This window comes from Macrotis lagotis, chromosome 6, assembly GCF_037893015.1.
Source record: "Macrotis lagotis isolate mMagLag1 chromosome 6, bilby.v1.9.chrom.fasta, whole genome shotgun sequence".
Lineage (NCBI taxonomy): Eukaryota > Metazoa > Chordata > Mammalia > Peramelemorphia > Peramelidae > Macrotis > Macrotis lagotis.
In genome coordinates, this window is record NC_133663.1 from 189,287,964 (window position 1) to 189,303,089 (window position 15,126).

The 15,126-nt window shown below is 36.5% G+C and overlaps 1 protein-coding gene across 5 annotated transcripts in view; it reads right to left on the minus strand.

Moving 5' to 3' along the window:
* The window catches only part of LIMS1 (LIM zinc finger domain containing 1), a 215,405-nt gene that overhangs the window by 17,112 nt on the left and 183,167 nt on the right, over positions 1–15,126 (minus strand). For all 5 annotated transcript variants that reach the window (XM_074192159.1, XM_074192161.1, XM_074192160.1 and 2 more), the window contains 2 exons: positions 2,318–2,384; positions 1,051–1,171 (listed from right to left, as the gene is read on the minus strand). In XM_074192159.1, the coding sequence (XP_074048260.1) occupies positions 1,051–1,171; positions 2,318–2,384 (188 nt within the window). The remainder of the gene's footprint in view (positions 1–1,050; positions 1,172–2,317; positions 2,385–15,126) is intronic.

Below are 15,126 nucleotides of genomic sequence, written 5' to 3' on the forward strand. Positions count from 1 at the left end.
TCGGTGCTCTAGCCACCCCTTGACCATGTGTTTTTAAATTTATACTGCTTTTGAAGAGAACATACTCTTAGTATATCCTATTGCCCATCTGTGAGACTCTGAGAAAGGAAATGCACAAGCTGATTAAATGAGGTTTGATCACAACAACTCAGGAGGACTATCAGTGATGGACCAGGAACTGGGATCTGTCCCTGGAAACAGTACTTACTTACATGAGTGAATTCTCTTTAAAGATTTAAGTACTGAGAAAAAGTGGAGGACCAAGAAATAGCTTTCCCAAGAGGAAATTAGTTTTAAAACTAAAAAGAGTTGGATTCAGAGAGCATTCACAATAATAATGGAAATAGCTATAACAAGAGGACATATCAAGTAAAAGTGTTCTTTAGGAATGTCATAGAAATAATGCAAATCTAAAAGAGGTAAATATCACTGTTAAGCTTCTTGCTTGATGCCAAATGATCAAATCACTAAGCTTCCAGTCTCTTTTGAATTCATGTATTTCAAAAATATTTATTAAGCAGCACAATTGGTGAAATAAAAAGAGCCAGCATCAGAAAGGCCCAGACATTTATCAGCTGTGTGATCTTGTGCAAGTCTTTTGACTATCATCTGTCAAAATTTTCTCAAATGTAAAATAGGAAAGACGATGTTGTTATTGATGATGATGACAATGATGATAACAACAACACTTACACCTAAGAGTTGTGAGGATTAAATGTGATATTTAATGGCTGGTACTTAGTAGATACCTTACAAATTCTTATATGCTTGTTTTTTTTGCCCAAAACTACCATGGCCTTAGGAATACACATTCCTATATCACCTTCCACAAACCTCCTGGAGCCCTTTCCTAGAAATTAAGCAAGACAGGGAGACTACAAATAGGCCACATAAGTCGTCACTCAGACTTTTAATTTCTATTCAACTTTCTGGAACTGGCCTTAAAAAGCCCTGAGAAGGGAGGAAGGGAAACTAACACACATTAATCTTGACAAGGATCTCTTTCCAGAACCACAACTTTTGTTTGACATGGATGTGGTCAGACCCTACCTCCCAGCATTCTTGACAAAGCCGATGTCTGCTAGGACTTGTTGGCAGAGATCACAGCAAAAACATCCGGGGTGCCAGCTGTTGTTCATGGCTTTAATAACTCGACCAATGATAAATTCACCTGTGAGGAAATAAAATACCAGAGTGCTTAAAAGGAGGTCAAAGGTGCTTGAGCTGGAGATGACAAGGAAAAATTTTAGAAGAGAAAGTTTTTTTCTCTAATTAATGCTTGTACTTATGTATATGTGCACAAGTATATAAAATAGAGTAAACAACTATGACTGACAGAATTTTCTACGTGAACTTTCTCCTGGTGCTTTTTATTCTGAAGCCATAGTATCACATTTTCATCTTGTTCACTTTTCAGTTGCTCTGGCTGTTCATCATTTCTTCTCAAAAAGGATGAATGATATCACAAGAGTAATGTCTTAACTTGTGAATGAACTGAAATAAGAAAGGCAGAACTTCATGACATCATCACCCTCACTCTCTCCTGCAAAGATATCACAGCAGCAGGACAAAGATCGAGATGACTAAAGATGGCCTAGCAGGAAGATGGTCTCTCCATATTCATGAACCTGACTTTTCTTTTACTATACAATGTATTTGGCCTACCTTATTGCTAGTAAGGGACATTATGAATAACTGAAATTCACAGATACCTTAAACCTTCTTTTAAACCCATTGTTAATTTCTATTGCCACCAAATCTTTGTAAAAGGTTCATGAACTGGGGGTTCCAGTTTCCCTTGTTCTTTGCACAAATTCTGGTGGAGAGGTTAAATCGCTAAAAAGCAGGTAAGGGGGGGAAAAATGACAAGCAAAAGTCCTGGCTAACCACTGAGCAAAATAGTTAAATGTTTTCCTTCTTTAGTTTCATTTCATTTTTCACTTTACATGGAACGAGAAAGTAAAGGCTTGCCCATTAGGCTGCAAGAAGTGCATGAAAAGCATATTCCAAGATATTGCCTAACAAAAGACTGCATCAATTGCAACCCTCCAGTGAACATTCTGAAAGCCTTATACCCTCAAGTCCTCATGAATTAAATTCAGTTTGGAATATGTGTGTATGTTTATTTTTGATACTCCAAACATTATTTGCCTTCTGCAGACATTTTGAGAGGTTCATGAAGTACCTTGAAATTGTAAAACAGGTTTAATGGAGATTTTTATTATAATTTATATTTTTTAATCCAGCTTTGATGAATTATTTATGTGCGGAGGAAATCTAAAGGAGATTTACATCTTATTTAGGTGCCATGACTTACCACACTGGTGACAGCATGGAGCAAATAGCATCTGAAAATCATGTTCACAGTACTTCCTTCCTTCAAACTGCAAAAAAAAAATATAAAACAGTTAATATGTGTTGAATACCCACAGGGTGTAAATGGTACTATACTATGAAGAAATACAGAAAAAGAGTTACTAAACAAAAATATCCTGCTCTACAAGTTTATAAATTCACTTGAGATAAAACAAACACTGATGAAATAGAGATTCTTTTGTATATATTTATATATAAATAAATTCAAGAATCAATAAACAAATACATGATTTGGTTGAAAGGTCAAGTTTAGGCTAGATTTGAACTTGGACTTTTTGCTTAAAGATGGATTCTTGGAAGCAGCTCCAAGCTACCAGTGGAAAAGAATAGTTTAATGAATGAGACCGACTTTAAGGTGTTTCAGAGTGAAAGAAGACTACTTTAATCCACCAATAGGAAAATATATAAAGCAAGGAAAAAGCAGGGCAGAATAATGGAAAATGACGTGTAAGTAAAGCTGCCCATGGAAAGAATGTGAGTTCAACCCTCTCAATGGACAGATGAGGAAACTGAGGTCCATTTTGCCTGTTGAGTTTGCTATCCACACCTTAAAGGTCCACTTAAATACCACCTCTTTCTTCACAATGCTTTTTCTGTCCTCCCTACCTCATAATGACCTTGCCACTTAGATCCCACCTATCATGTTGGAACAACTCCAATGTGTTTTTGTTATTTTTTGGCAAAGCAACAGGCATTAAATGACTTGTCATACAGCTAATAAGTGTTGTGTCTGAGGCTGGATTTGAACTCAGGTCCTTCTGACTCCAGTGATAGTGTACCACCTAGTTCCCTACCCAATACACTTTTGTTGTTATTGTTTTTAATTTTTGCAAGGCAATGGGGTTAAGTGACTTGCCCAAAGTCACACAGCTAGGCAATTATTAAGTGTATGAGAAACCAAGTCCTCCTGACTCCAGGGCTGGTGCTCTATCCACCGCACCACCTAGCTGCCCCCAAATACACTTTTAAAATTTTAAAATAATTTTTTCTTTCACTCAGCAAAAATCAACATTCTCTTCTTCCCATTCCACAAACTGAAAAAGAAAGACAAGTTCCCCTATACAAAATCATACAATTAAGCAAACAAATTTTTGTAGTAGTTGTTGTTCAATTCTTTTTAATTGTGTTTAATTCTTCATGACTGCATTTGGATTTATCTTGGTAAAGATAGTGGACTATTTTGCCATTTCCTTGTCTAGTTCATTTTACAGATGAGGAAAATGAAGCAAACAGTGTTGCATGATTTGCCATGGGTCACACAGTTAGTGTATCTGAGGCTGGGTTTGAACTCAGATCTTCCTAAGTTTAGACCTGGTGTTCTATACACTATGTCTAAAAATATACATTTCAATTTACACTCCGACTTTACTCCTATCAGGAGGTAGGTTGACACTCCATAGCCATCTTATGCAATTAGGGTTGTCACTGTGTCGATCAGAGGATTTTGGCCTTTATAATAGTGTTGTCATTCTGTCACTTATTCCCCCAATTCTGCTTCTTTCTCTCTCTGCATCAGTTCATATTGGTCTTTGTAGATTTCCTCTTACTTCTGCTTCATTATTTCTTTACACAATAGCACTTAGTTATCTGGTACAACGTAAGTATTTACTAAATGATAATTTAATAAATTAATACTGACTGATATTATTCCATCATATCCACAGCACTCCCTAGCTTCAATTCAGTCTCTTATCATCTCTTGTTCCTTTAAAACTCATCTCAAAAGACAACTAATCCCCTAAATATTAGTCCCCCTCCCCCTCCATTACCTTGCATTTATTTTGAATAATTTCTAGGTCACCTATTTATGTATATGTTATTTCTCTTGATAAAATGTAAATTCTTGAAGGACAGAGACTATTTGATTCTTGTCTTTGTATCCCTCTAAACTTGCTGGGGAAAATGTCTACATGAATATCTTTAATTTCTTCACCATCCATTTTTCACTTGGCAATTTGACTTCTCCTGCCACAATTCTACTGAAGGTCACCATGAACAGCCTCATGCACTTTAATAAAGGAAATTAATGAAAGTTTCTTGAGTGAGTAATGTAATTTGGGGCTTATTTTAGATGGCATAATACTAAGGAAAAGTGTTAGTCTTTAATGGGCTGCAAAAAATCTAAACATTTATTTTTTTATTTTTCTGGTCATAATGTGCATTGAAATGATTAGATCTATAGATAAACAGCTGTTCTAACCAAAGACATTTCTAACTTGTCTGACATTTCCATCTCTTTGCCTTTCCTGAATGATATCATTCAGGATTAGAGGAAACAAGAGGATGAAGATGGAGGCTGCTTATGCCAGAAATCTGTGCAAAACAGCTTTCAAATAAATCACTCATCTCTGTCTTTCCTGTTATGCATTTTTAATACTGGGAAAATGAGGAGGAGAATGAAAATACATACACACAAACACACAAACACACACACACACAATTAAAGTAATAACGACTATACTTTGAAAATACATGTGCTTTAAAATGGGTTTTATCCCAAAATCTCAGAAGATTAACCAGGAAGTAGAATTCTGATGGCTAATTTATGGAAGAAGTAAGCAATACTAGGCAAGAGATCAATCCCTGGTCACACAGTGTTTTGGATACAAAGAAATAGGATTGTGGATCTTGTAATCAGTCTAATAATCTATTGATTCCTCTTCATTGTTTCTGATTTTAAATCACCAAAGAACTTCACTAGGAGCAAGTTCAAGATAACTTGAGATGTTCCAAAACCAGGATTTTAAGGCTCTTGATTTTGTGAACAACATATTAATATTATGTTCTATTTTTATTATTATTTATTTTGTTAAACACTTAACAATTACATTTTAATCAAGTTCCCCCAGAACTTTGAAGTGTTGTGGCGACAACTTTCTTGACCCCTCTGATCTAGGTTAGCCTCCCTCCCTTCATTTAAAAACATTTTTCATTTCATATTCTCTCTCTACTCCCTTTCTAGTCCCTCTCTTACCCACTGAGAAAATAAGTGATATGATACCCATTATACATATTAATCATATAAAACACTTCTATATTAGGCATGTTGTCAGAAAAAAGGGGAAAGCAAAAAAATTTGAAAAACAATATACTTCATTTCACACTCAAACTTGTCACTTCTCTCTCTCTGGAGGTAGATAGTATTTTTCATCATGAGTCCTTTAGAATTGTCTTGGATCATTGTATTGATAAGAGTAGCAAGTTTTTCACCATTGACCACAGTTACAATATTGCTGCTATCATGTCCATTGTTCTGGTTCTACTCATTGCATAAGTCTTTCCAGGCATTTCTGAAAACAGCCCTTTTGTCATTTCTTTTAGCCCAATAATATTCAATCACAATCACATATTACAATTTGGTTAGCCATTTCCCAATGATAGGCATGCCCATAATTTCCTATTCTTTGCCACCATAAAAAAGCTACTATAAATAATTTTTTTACATATATCTTCTTTTCTTTAAAATAGCCTCCTAATTGATCTCCCTGTTGCCAATCTCTCTCCTTTTTGAAATATCTTTTAGTGGCCAAATTAAAATTCCTAAAATACTCAAACTCAAAACACTTCAGCAGCTCCTATGACATCTAGGGTAAAGACAAAGTATGCAGTTGGTTATTTATAAATGTTTCAACTGAGAGAAATGTGGAAACATGTGCATGAGCCAATAATGAGTGAAGGGAGAAGAACCAAGAGAACATTGTATACATTAACTACAACATTGTGAGATGATCAACCTTGATGGAAGCAGCTCCTCTCAGCTGTCAGTGAACAAAGACAACTCTGAGAGATCTGTTAAGGAAAAATAATCATTGGAGATAAAACTACAGATTTTGAATGCAGAGTAAAGCATACTATGTTCACTTTTTAAAAACATCTTTTATGTTTTTGCTTTCTTTCTCAAGGTTTTTTCCTCTCCTTAGTTCTACTAGTTCTACTTCTGATTAAGATGGAAATATGTTAAACGGATCACTGTTGAAAACTACCTTTGCATGTAAATGGAAAAATTAAATAAAATTTCAATAAAATAAATAACTTCTTCCAAACTTATTTTCTTATTAGTCCCCTTTCAAACATGCTATCTTCCAGTCAAACCAAGTCTTTTACTGAGTTCTCAAACTCAGGATTCAATCTTCATTTCAAAACTTGACTGGAATTGTGTATTTGCTTCACTTTTCCAGGTATAATAGTCGTCTTATTTTTTATCTTTTTGTTAATCATTTTAATTTTCTTAACTAGATTTCAAATTGGAGAGTTTTAATTAACTTTTTTTTAAAAAATTGTTTATTTTATTTTTAAAATTACCCCCCCCAGCTACATGTAAAAGCAAGTTTTTAACATATACTTTCAAAACCTTGAGTTCTAAATTCTCTCCTTTCCTCCCACCCTACTCTCCACATTGAGAAAGTAAACTATTTGGTATGGGCTAAAACTGTGTGGCTATGAAAAACATTGTTACAATAGTCATGTTATAAAAGTATATATAACCTCCCAACTCTCCTTCCTCCCATGAAGAAAGACAAACTCAAGAAAAATAAAGAGAAAAAAAAATATGTTTCAATCTGGATTCAGACACTGTCAAACTCTGTCTTTGGGATGGATAGCATTCTGTAATGTAAATTGATCAGACAAATTTTTTTACCATTACGAACTGTATTTCCCTTATTCCCCTCACCCCCTCCATTTATTCTATATTCTCTCTGCCTGTGTGTGTGTGTGTGTGTGTCTGTCTGTCTGTCTGTCTCTTTCTCTCTCTCTCTCTCTCTCCTTACATCCTGTCCCTCCTCAAAAAGAGGCTAATATCTGACTATCCTCTCCCACAATCTTCCTTCTCTTCTATCACCTACATTCCCCCTCCCCATGTCCCCTTTCTCCCCACCCCTTTCCTCTTGGGTAAGATACAGTTCTATGCCGAATTGAGTGTGTATGTTATTTCCTCTCTAAGCCATTTTTGGGTTTGAATGAAAGCTCACTCACTCCCCTCACCTTCCACTCCATTGCAAAAACTTTTTCTTATCTCTTTTATGTGAAATAACATACTCCATTGTACCTCTCCTTTCCTTCCAGTACATTATTTTCTCTTCATTAACTGCATCATTTTAATATATTATTACCTTCAAATTCAATTCCCTCCTGTGCCTTCTATATATGCTCCTTCAAACTGCCCTAATAAATGGGAAGGTTCATAGGATTTATCAGTATCATCTTCCCATGCAGTTCAACATCATTAAATACCTCATAATTAGTCCTTCTCATCTGTCCTCTCTATGCTTCATCCGAGTACTGTACTTGAAGATCAAACTTTCCATTCACCTCTGGTCATTTCAAAGGAAAGTTTGAAAATTCTCTATTTCATTGAATGTCCATATTTTCCGCTGAAAGAGGATGTTCAGTTTTGTTGGATAACGGATTCCCAGTTATAATCCAAACTCATTTATGCCTTCCAGAATATCACACTTAAATTTTTACAAGCCCTTAATGTAGATGCTGCCAAATCAGATACACTCCTGACTGTGGTGACATGATATTGTAATTGTAATTATTTCTTTCAGGCTGCTTGTAATATTTTCTCTTTGACTTGGGGGTTCTGAAATTTAGCTATAATATTCCTGGCAGTTTTCATTTGGGGATCTCTTTTAGGAGGTGATCAATGGATTTCCTCAGTTTCTATTTTACCCCAGGGATATCAGGGCAGTTTTCCAGGAGAATTTCTTGAAAAATGAAGTCTAGGATTTTTTTTTTTTTGGTCATGATTTTCAGGTAATACAATAATTTTTAAATTATCTCTCCAAACTGTTTTTCAGTTCGGCTATTTTTTCCAATGAGATATTTCACATTTTCTTCTAGCTTTTCATTCTTTTGGTTTTGTTTTATTGTTTCTTGTTTTCTCACAAAGTCATCTGCTTCCCTTAGCTGCATTCTATATTTAAGGAATTATTTTCATCAGAGAGCTTTTGTATCTCCTTTTCCATCTGGCCAATTCTGCTTTTTAAGGCATTCTTTTCCTCATTGGACTGCTTATTCCATTTGAATCAAATTGGTCTTTAGGATGTTATTTTCTTCAGTATTTTTTGTATCTCCTTTGACATGCTGCTGACTTGGTTTTCATGATTTTCCTGCATCACTCTAATTTCTCTTCCCATTCTTTACTCTACCTCCCTTAATTGATTGTCAAAATCTTTTTTGAGCTCTTCCATAGTCTGAGACCAATTAAATTTTTCTTGAAGGCTTTGGATTCAGAAGTTTTGTCTTTATTATCTTCTGAGTATATGTTTGGATCCTCTACAGGACCAAAGTAATTGTCTGTGATCAGGTTCTTTTTCTTCTGTTCTTTGCTCATTTCTCCAGCCTATGAATTGATTTTAGCTCTTTGTTAAGGTGGGGTTCTGCCTCCAGTGCACTGTCCCAAGCCTTTGAGGGTTTTCCAGCTGTTCTCTGGGACCTCAATTGCTTCAAGGTGTTATGAGAGGTTATGACCACTATACCACTATCCTGGTCTGTGCTCTGGTCTATGGATGACCACAAGCACTCCCCTCTGCTCTGAAGCTAAGGAGGGTCCAGGCTGCTCTCTGGTAGTATGGTAGTATGGGACCGGCAACCTGTGTCCGAGTATGGGCAAAGCCGTAGAGTCCCACCTCACAGATAGCAAAAAGACCTCTGCAATCATCCCCTTACCATGTGAGTTCTGAGTTCTCTAGAAGCAGCTGCCAGGTGATTCCTCCCCCCCCACCCCCCCACCCCCGATCGCCTGGGGATGGGTCTGCACTGGACTAAGCTCCACCCTCATTTTGGTGAAGCAGAGTTTTTCCATTGAGTTTTCCAATTGTCCTTGGAAATCCCCAGGCTGAGAGGTCTGGAAACTACCACCACAGTCCCAGATCCAGGGACCTGGGTACCCTGTGTTCAGTTCCTGGATGGCAAGAGCTGGTTTGTTCTGGCCAGGCTGCACTGCAATCCTTTCTCACGTTGGTGTATCAGACTCTTCCCACAAATTTTCCAAGTTGTTGTGGACTGGAAACTTGTTTCACTCAGTCTTTCTGTAGGTTCTGCCACTCTGGAATCTGGTTAACACCATCACTTGAATGGTCTGGGGGGGACAGCACAGGCAAGTGCCTGCCTTTACTCTGAAATCTTGGTTCCATTTTGAATTATCTTTTAAAGTCTTAAACTCTATACTTCCGTTCCTACATAATCCATGCTCTCACCTATGAGGATACTGCTTCCAATGGTGTAGGATTGAAACCCACACACACCTTCTGAGCCTGGATAGTTCTCTATCAAATTTGCTTATAAATCTCCCATAGAAAACCTACCCAATTCTCTTGAATGTCCTCTATCCTCAATCTGTCAGAATAAATCACATGATATAATAATATTTACTTCAAATGGAATACAATGTAAGGTAAGTACCTTGATTCTTGGTTGTAATCCAAGCTCAACCAAGATGCAAACATTTTTGCCATAATTTCCCATGGTGATCATTTCTTTACCCTCCAGGGACTATAAGTTTTTGTTTTGTTTTTTCACTTTTTTATTATTTAATTTTTTATTCTCATTTTGTACAAATGTTTCTTTAAATTAATAAAATATTCTTGTTTAAGAGTAAATGAAATACCCCCTTCCCCCAGAAATATAGACTTTCTTGAGTGATAAAGTAAAGGGGAGAGAAAAAACTTAAAATGAAAAAAAAAAATAACAGTAATAATTGTAGGTATGGCCAGGTGGCGCAATGGATGAAGCACCAGCCCTGGAGCCACGTGCACCCGAGCCCACATCCAGCCCCGTAGACCCAACAATCACCCAGCCGTGTGACATGCAAGCCACCTGATCCTCACCGCCCTGCAAAAACCAAAAAGAAGAAAAAAAAGACCCAAAATAAAATAGAATAGTAATAATAGTAGGGGTGGCTGGGTGGCAGACAGAGCATTGGCCCTTGAGCCAGGAGCACCTGGGTACAAATCCAGCCTCAGACAACCAACAATCACCCTGCTATGCGTCTCTCCAGGCAGGCCACCCAGCCCCATTTGCCCTGCGCCCTCCCCCAAATAATAATAATAATAAAAAATGTGCTTCAGTCTTTGCTCCAACACCAACAACTCTGTCATGGGTGGATCACAGGGACTATAAGTTTTAAGTCCATTTGTCTTTATCTTTTCTTGGAGGCTAGAGCAGTAGTATGATAATAAAATAGAAATGGATCTGTGTTGCCATATACTAAGAAAACCACAAATTAACATGATCTATACTGTATTCTATTTTTATTTATTTTGATTATTTTAATCCAGTTCTTCACTCTGGAGTTTTGCTGAGACTTTGGAACCTCAGAAATAGAAGTCTCTTGAAGGGGCAAAACTAGAGCTAGAATTTCCTGGAAGGCAAGGCTTTTAAAACATCATTGAGAACTTATTCTGTCTTCTTAGGAATGAATATTGAATGCCTCTCACCGCAGTTTCTACCAAGAGTGATAGGAAGCTTTCTGCTAGCCCCAGTGTGGACCAAGGAAAGCCTATGGTGCTGAGTCCATTTTCTTTCTCGTTCCTCTCCACCTTTCTTTCTTTCTTTTTTCTCTTCACCTCTAGGATCAGTTTTCCTGGCATGAAATCTCTGTATGTTCTCCCAGGTGTGCCACAAGTCCATGATGCAACTCTGAATGATGACTTAGCACAGAGCTCAACATCAAGTAGGCAAAACAAATGGCAATTGTAAATATTAGTGCTTTTAAATTGAAAAAAAAAATGTGGGAAATTTTCCTGGAGAAGGTGGAATCTGAACTGGGATTTGAAAGACAGGGAAGCATTTGAAAAATCTAAAATGAGGACCAAAGTAGATTCCAAGGCATAGAAATGACAAAGTACACCTATGATGGCTATTAAATTCAGGGATTTAGAAATTAGGCATCCTATTTAACTGAAACATAAAGAAGGTAGCAAAGTCTGGAAAGGTGATTTGGGAAAAGAAGGTGGTAAGGAGGTTGGGCTTAATTCTGAGGGTGACAGGTAGTCCTTGACTATTTTTAATCATAGCTCTAGGCTGATCAGAGCTGTGATAAGTGGTAAAGCCAGTTCACCTTGGGAGTCAAAAGTTAAGGAAAAACCTTATTTATATAGCTCCTTATGGCATATATATATATATATATATATATATATATATATATATATATATTGCCAACATATCTAAGAATAATCAATTTAATGTTAACCAACCAAGATTTTATTCCCAATGCTTGAAATGTTCTTCCCTCAACTTCATCTGCTCAATTCTTACCCATCCCTCAAAATCTTTAAAAAAATAAGTTACAAGTAAAAAAGCCTATAACATGTTCTGGGTTGTTTATCTTTTTTTGAGAAAGAGAATGCCTTTTTGCTCAGACAAATAAGTTAGTAATGGTTCTATGGTCAAGTTCCTAAGTGGCTTTAGAGAATCCATGTGAGTATATGCATGTTGATTTGACTTCACTTTTTAACCAGTATTCCCATTGGTGGAATGCTTGATTTATTAAGCGAGGTTTTCTAGTCCTTTGCTTTTGTGGTTCTACAGTGCAAGAATCAGAAGAGTAGACCATCAGCTCTCCCACCAATTCACTTGGGAGCCTTCACTTCATGAGCACTTCCTGGCAAAGTCTTCCTTCTTGGACATGGATGAAGCAGCTATTCTATTGGACTTACAAAGCAGTTCTCTACCAATGACACACACCTTTCTGATTATAAACAAGGAAGTTGTATTTTTGTGTTAGAGAAGCATAGATTTATTCAAAATTCAGGGTAGCAAGGATAGGAGCTAGAAAAGTAGTAACTTGTAAATGTAATCTTCCTCGGTGATCAACAACAGATAAAGTAATATAGAGTCATTCATCATCAAATACTTATTGAATACCTATGTTCAAGGTGCTATAATGGGTACATTAAATTACAACAATAACTTTATAATAGAGTTGGGTTTAAAAAATATAGCTGTCTGGCTAGGTGGCGCAGTGGATAAAGCACCGGCCCTGGAATCAGGAGTACCTGGGTTCAAATCCGGTCTCAAACACTTAATAATTACCTAGTTGTGTGGCCTTGGGCAAGCCACTTATCCCCATTTGCCTCGCAAAAACCTAAAATAAATAAATAAATAAATAAACAAACAAACAAATAAAAATAAAATATATAGCTGTCAGTGGAATCTGGGGAATATCTGTATATAGGTAGATTTAGACACTTCCCCCCATCATCTCAAATCACTAAACAGTGAATTAGGCCAAGGTACTTAATGAACTTGCTCTCTATCATCCAAGATGTCTATAGACTATTTACAAAGGGGGATGTCAGCATTGCTTTGGACTTCAAAAGAGTCAAAACTAAATGGACCCAAAGGGATATCAATATTTACTCTTTATGAGACACACATAGTCTTCTCACCAACTGCTTTGCCATCCTAGAGACATCTCCACCTGGAGGTCCAACTTTCTGGGTTTTAGTGGGACTAAACTTTCCTATTAGTGATTGCAGGTCTGGACCACTATTTCAGGGGGCCCTAATCAGCTTCACTCTAAGGACTCCCTCACCCCCACCCTGCCTTGCCAACTGCCTTCTCTCATTAAAATGTAAGCTTGTTTGCATGTCACAATTTGAAACATGATGACATATAGTATGGACTTAATAAATGTTCATTCTGTCTCCATCTGCTTCAGTCATCCAGGTGCTATATTGGATAATTTCAAAGTAGAGACAAAGCCTAAGGGGTCCCTGCTTGAATTAGAGAAGAATATTAAATGTAAGCATTCTCAGCCAGAGGTAGAGGACCATTTTCTTTGTAAATTTCAAGAAGCCATGAGTCCGACATTTTAAATCAACCAGATGGATGGTAAAGATGAATGAAGATAATTAATGAAGTAGGATGAAGCATCTCAATCAGCAGACAAAAAATTAGCAGACAACTGATTAAAAGAATGATTCTATAAACTTTTGTAATACTTTGGATTTAGAGTACAAATTTAAAGGATTTTAAAAATGTTACTTAATATAACTATCCTGAAATCATGTGATTGGGCACTTGTTTAAGCTGAACATTTCTATCTCAATGTGACAAAATGCCTATCTCTTTGCCTCCCCTGAGATTATGAATTGTGTGAAGTTAGGCAGTCATTTCCTGATATAAACAAAACATTCGGGACGGCTAGGTGGCGTGGGGCCTCTAGGTGACGTAGTGGATAAAGCACGGGCCCTGGAGTCAGGAGTACCTGGATTCAAATCCAGTCTCAGACACTTAATAATTACCTAGCTGTGTGACCTTGGGCAAGCCACTTAACCCCGTTTGCCTTGCAAAAACCTAAAGAAAAAACAAAAAACAAACAAACAAGCAAAACATTCACACACAGGGAGTTCAGATCATTGAAAAACCAATCAGGATACAATTGTACCAGGAATCTGAGTGTGCTGGGCAGTTGAGATATAACTTATTTACAAGTACTCACAATTTTGTGAAGTATTAAAAAGAAAATCTCTCATTTTCAAGCCTTAAGGCTACTAAATAACCCTTAAATAAGGGTCAAGTGGTGAATCATTCTCTCAAATGACTAGTGTCACACAGAAGATGATGGAAAGGAAATGTCTTTTGACATTTAATCAAGTAAAAATTATTATGTGTGTAGGTACTTTAATCTGCACAATAAGTAAGGCCACAAACAAGTGAAAGCAAGCATTGATCAAATCAATGGTGCACAATATTTGGCCAGTACAGAGTACTGTAAACACAACTTTATAAATCTGGACTCAAAAATTCCTACTTTGGGCCCTGCCAATACTTCCATTCATGAAAGATGGTCCATCAAACCACACAGAATGCATTTTGAACAAATATTTGCTCTGCAGATATGAATATAAAATTTAACCCAAGTTTATAAGATGATTTGAGATCTTTGGATTAAAAGTGCAAAGGAGTTCTGAATATGGCTCAAATTTTGGGGTCAGAAAAATGAGTTACACAAATGAAGCTTCATTACAGTGGCATGATGGAATGTTGGTATATCAACTTTCAGTACAGAATATTTTAATCATAAATCTAATTGTCCTCTTTGGGCTTCAATGTTCCAGACCCAATTATGTGTTAAAGACTATCTGCATAGTTATTCCTGCAATCTATTTTTGAATGACTTGAATACCAGTGGGCAATGTGGCCCATTTCAGATTAATGTTAAAAACTTGGTAAGGTTAGGATCAATTAGTAATTAATCTACCTAGGGATTTATTAAGTACTTACTATGTGCTAGATTTCTAATCTGGCATCTTAATTTTTACTAATAAGGACCTTGAAGCTTATTTGACCAAAGATATGTCCCTCAAATTCCTCATTAGTAAAACTGACTTGAATCTAGGTAGGTCCTCTTAAATTACAAATCTAGTGTTCTTTCTATTATATATAACGTCATACTATCAAATAATGGACCCAAATAAATTCACATATAACTTCTTTAGGGACCACAGATTGCAATATTGAAGACAGCTTTCAATTTAGTTTAAAGCAGAAAAATGACAAGGGAGATAGAGATCGGTCCACCTCTATCCATCTTGCATTTTTCTCTTCCCTCAGTTTTAGCTCTCTTTCTTCTGGTTCTTCCTTATCTGCCTTTCCACCTTTTCACCTACTTTGCATGTTTTTGATTTTCTCTCTCTAATTCTGTTCTCTAAGAACGGATGCCACTATCTTCACAAGTTTCTTAGGTCTTTTCCTCTTCTTTCTCTACAGCTTCTTCCTTAAAACTATCCCACATTCATT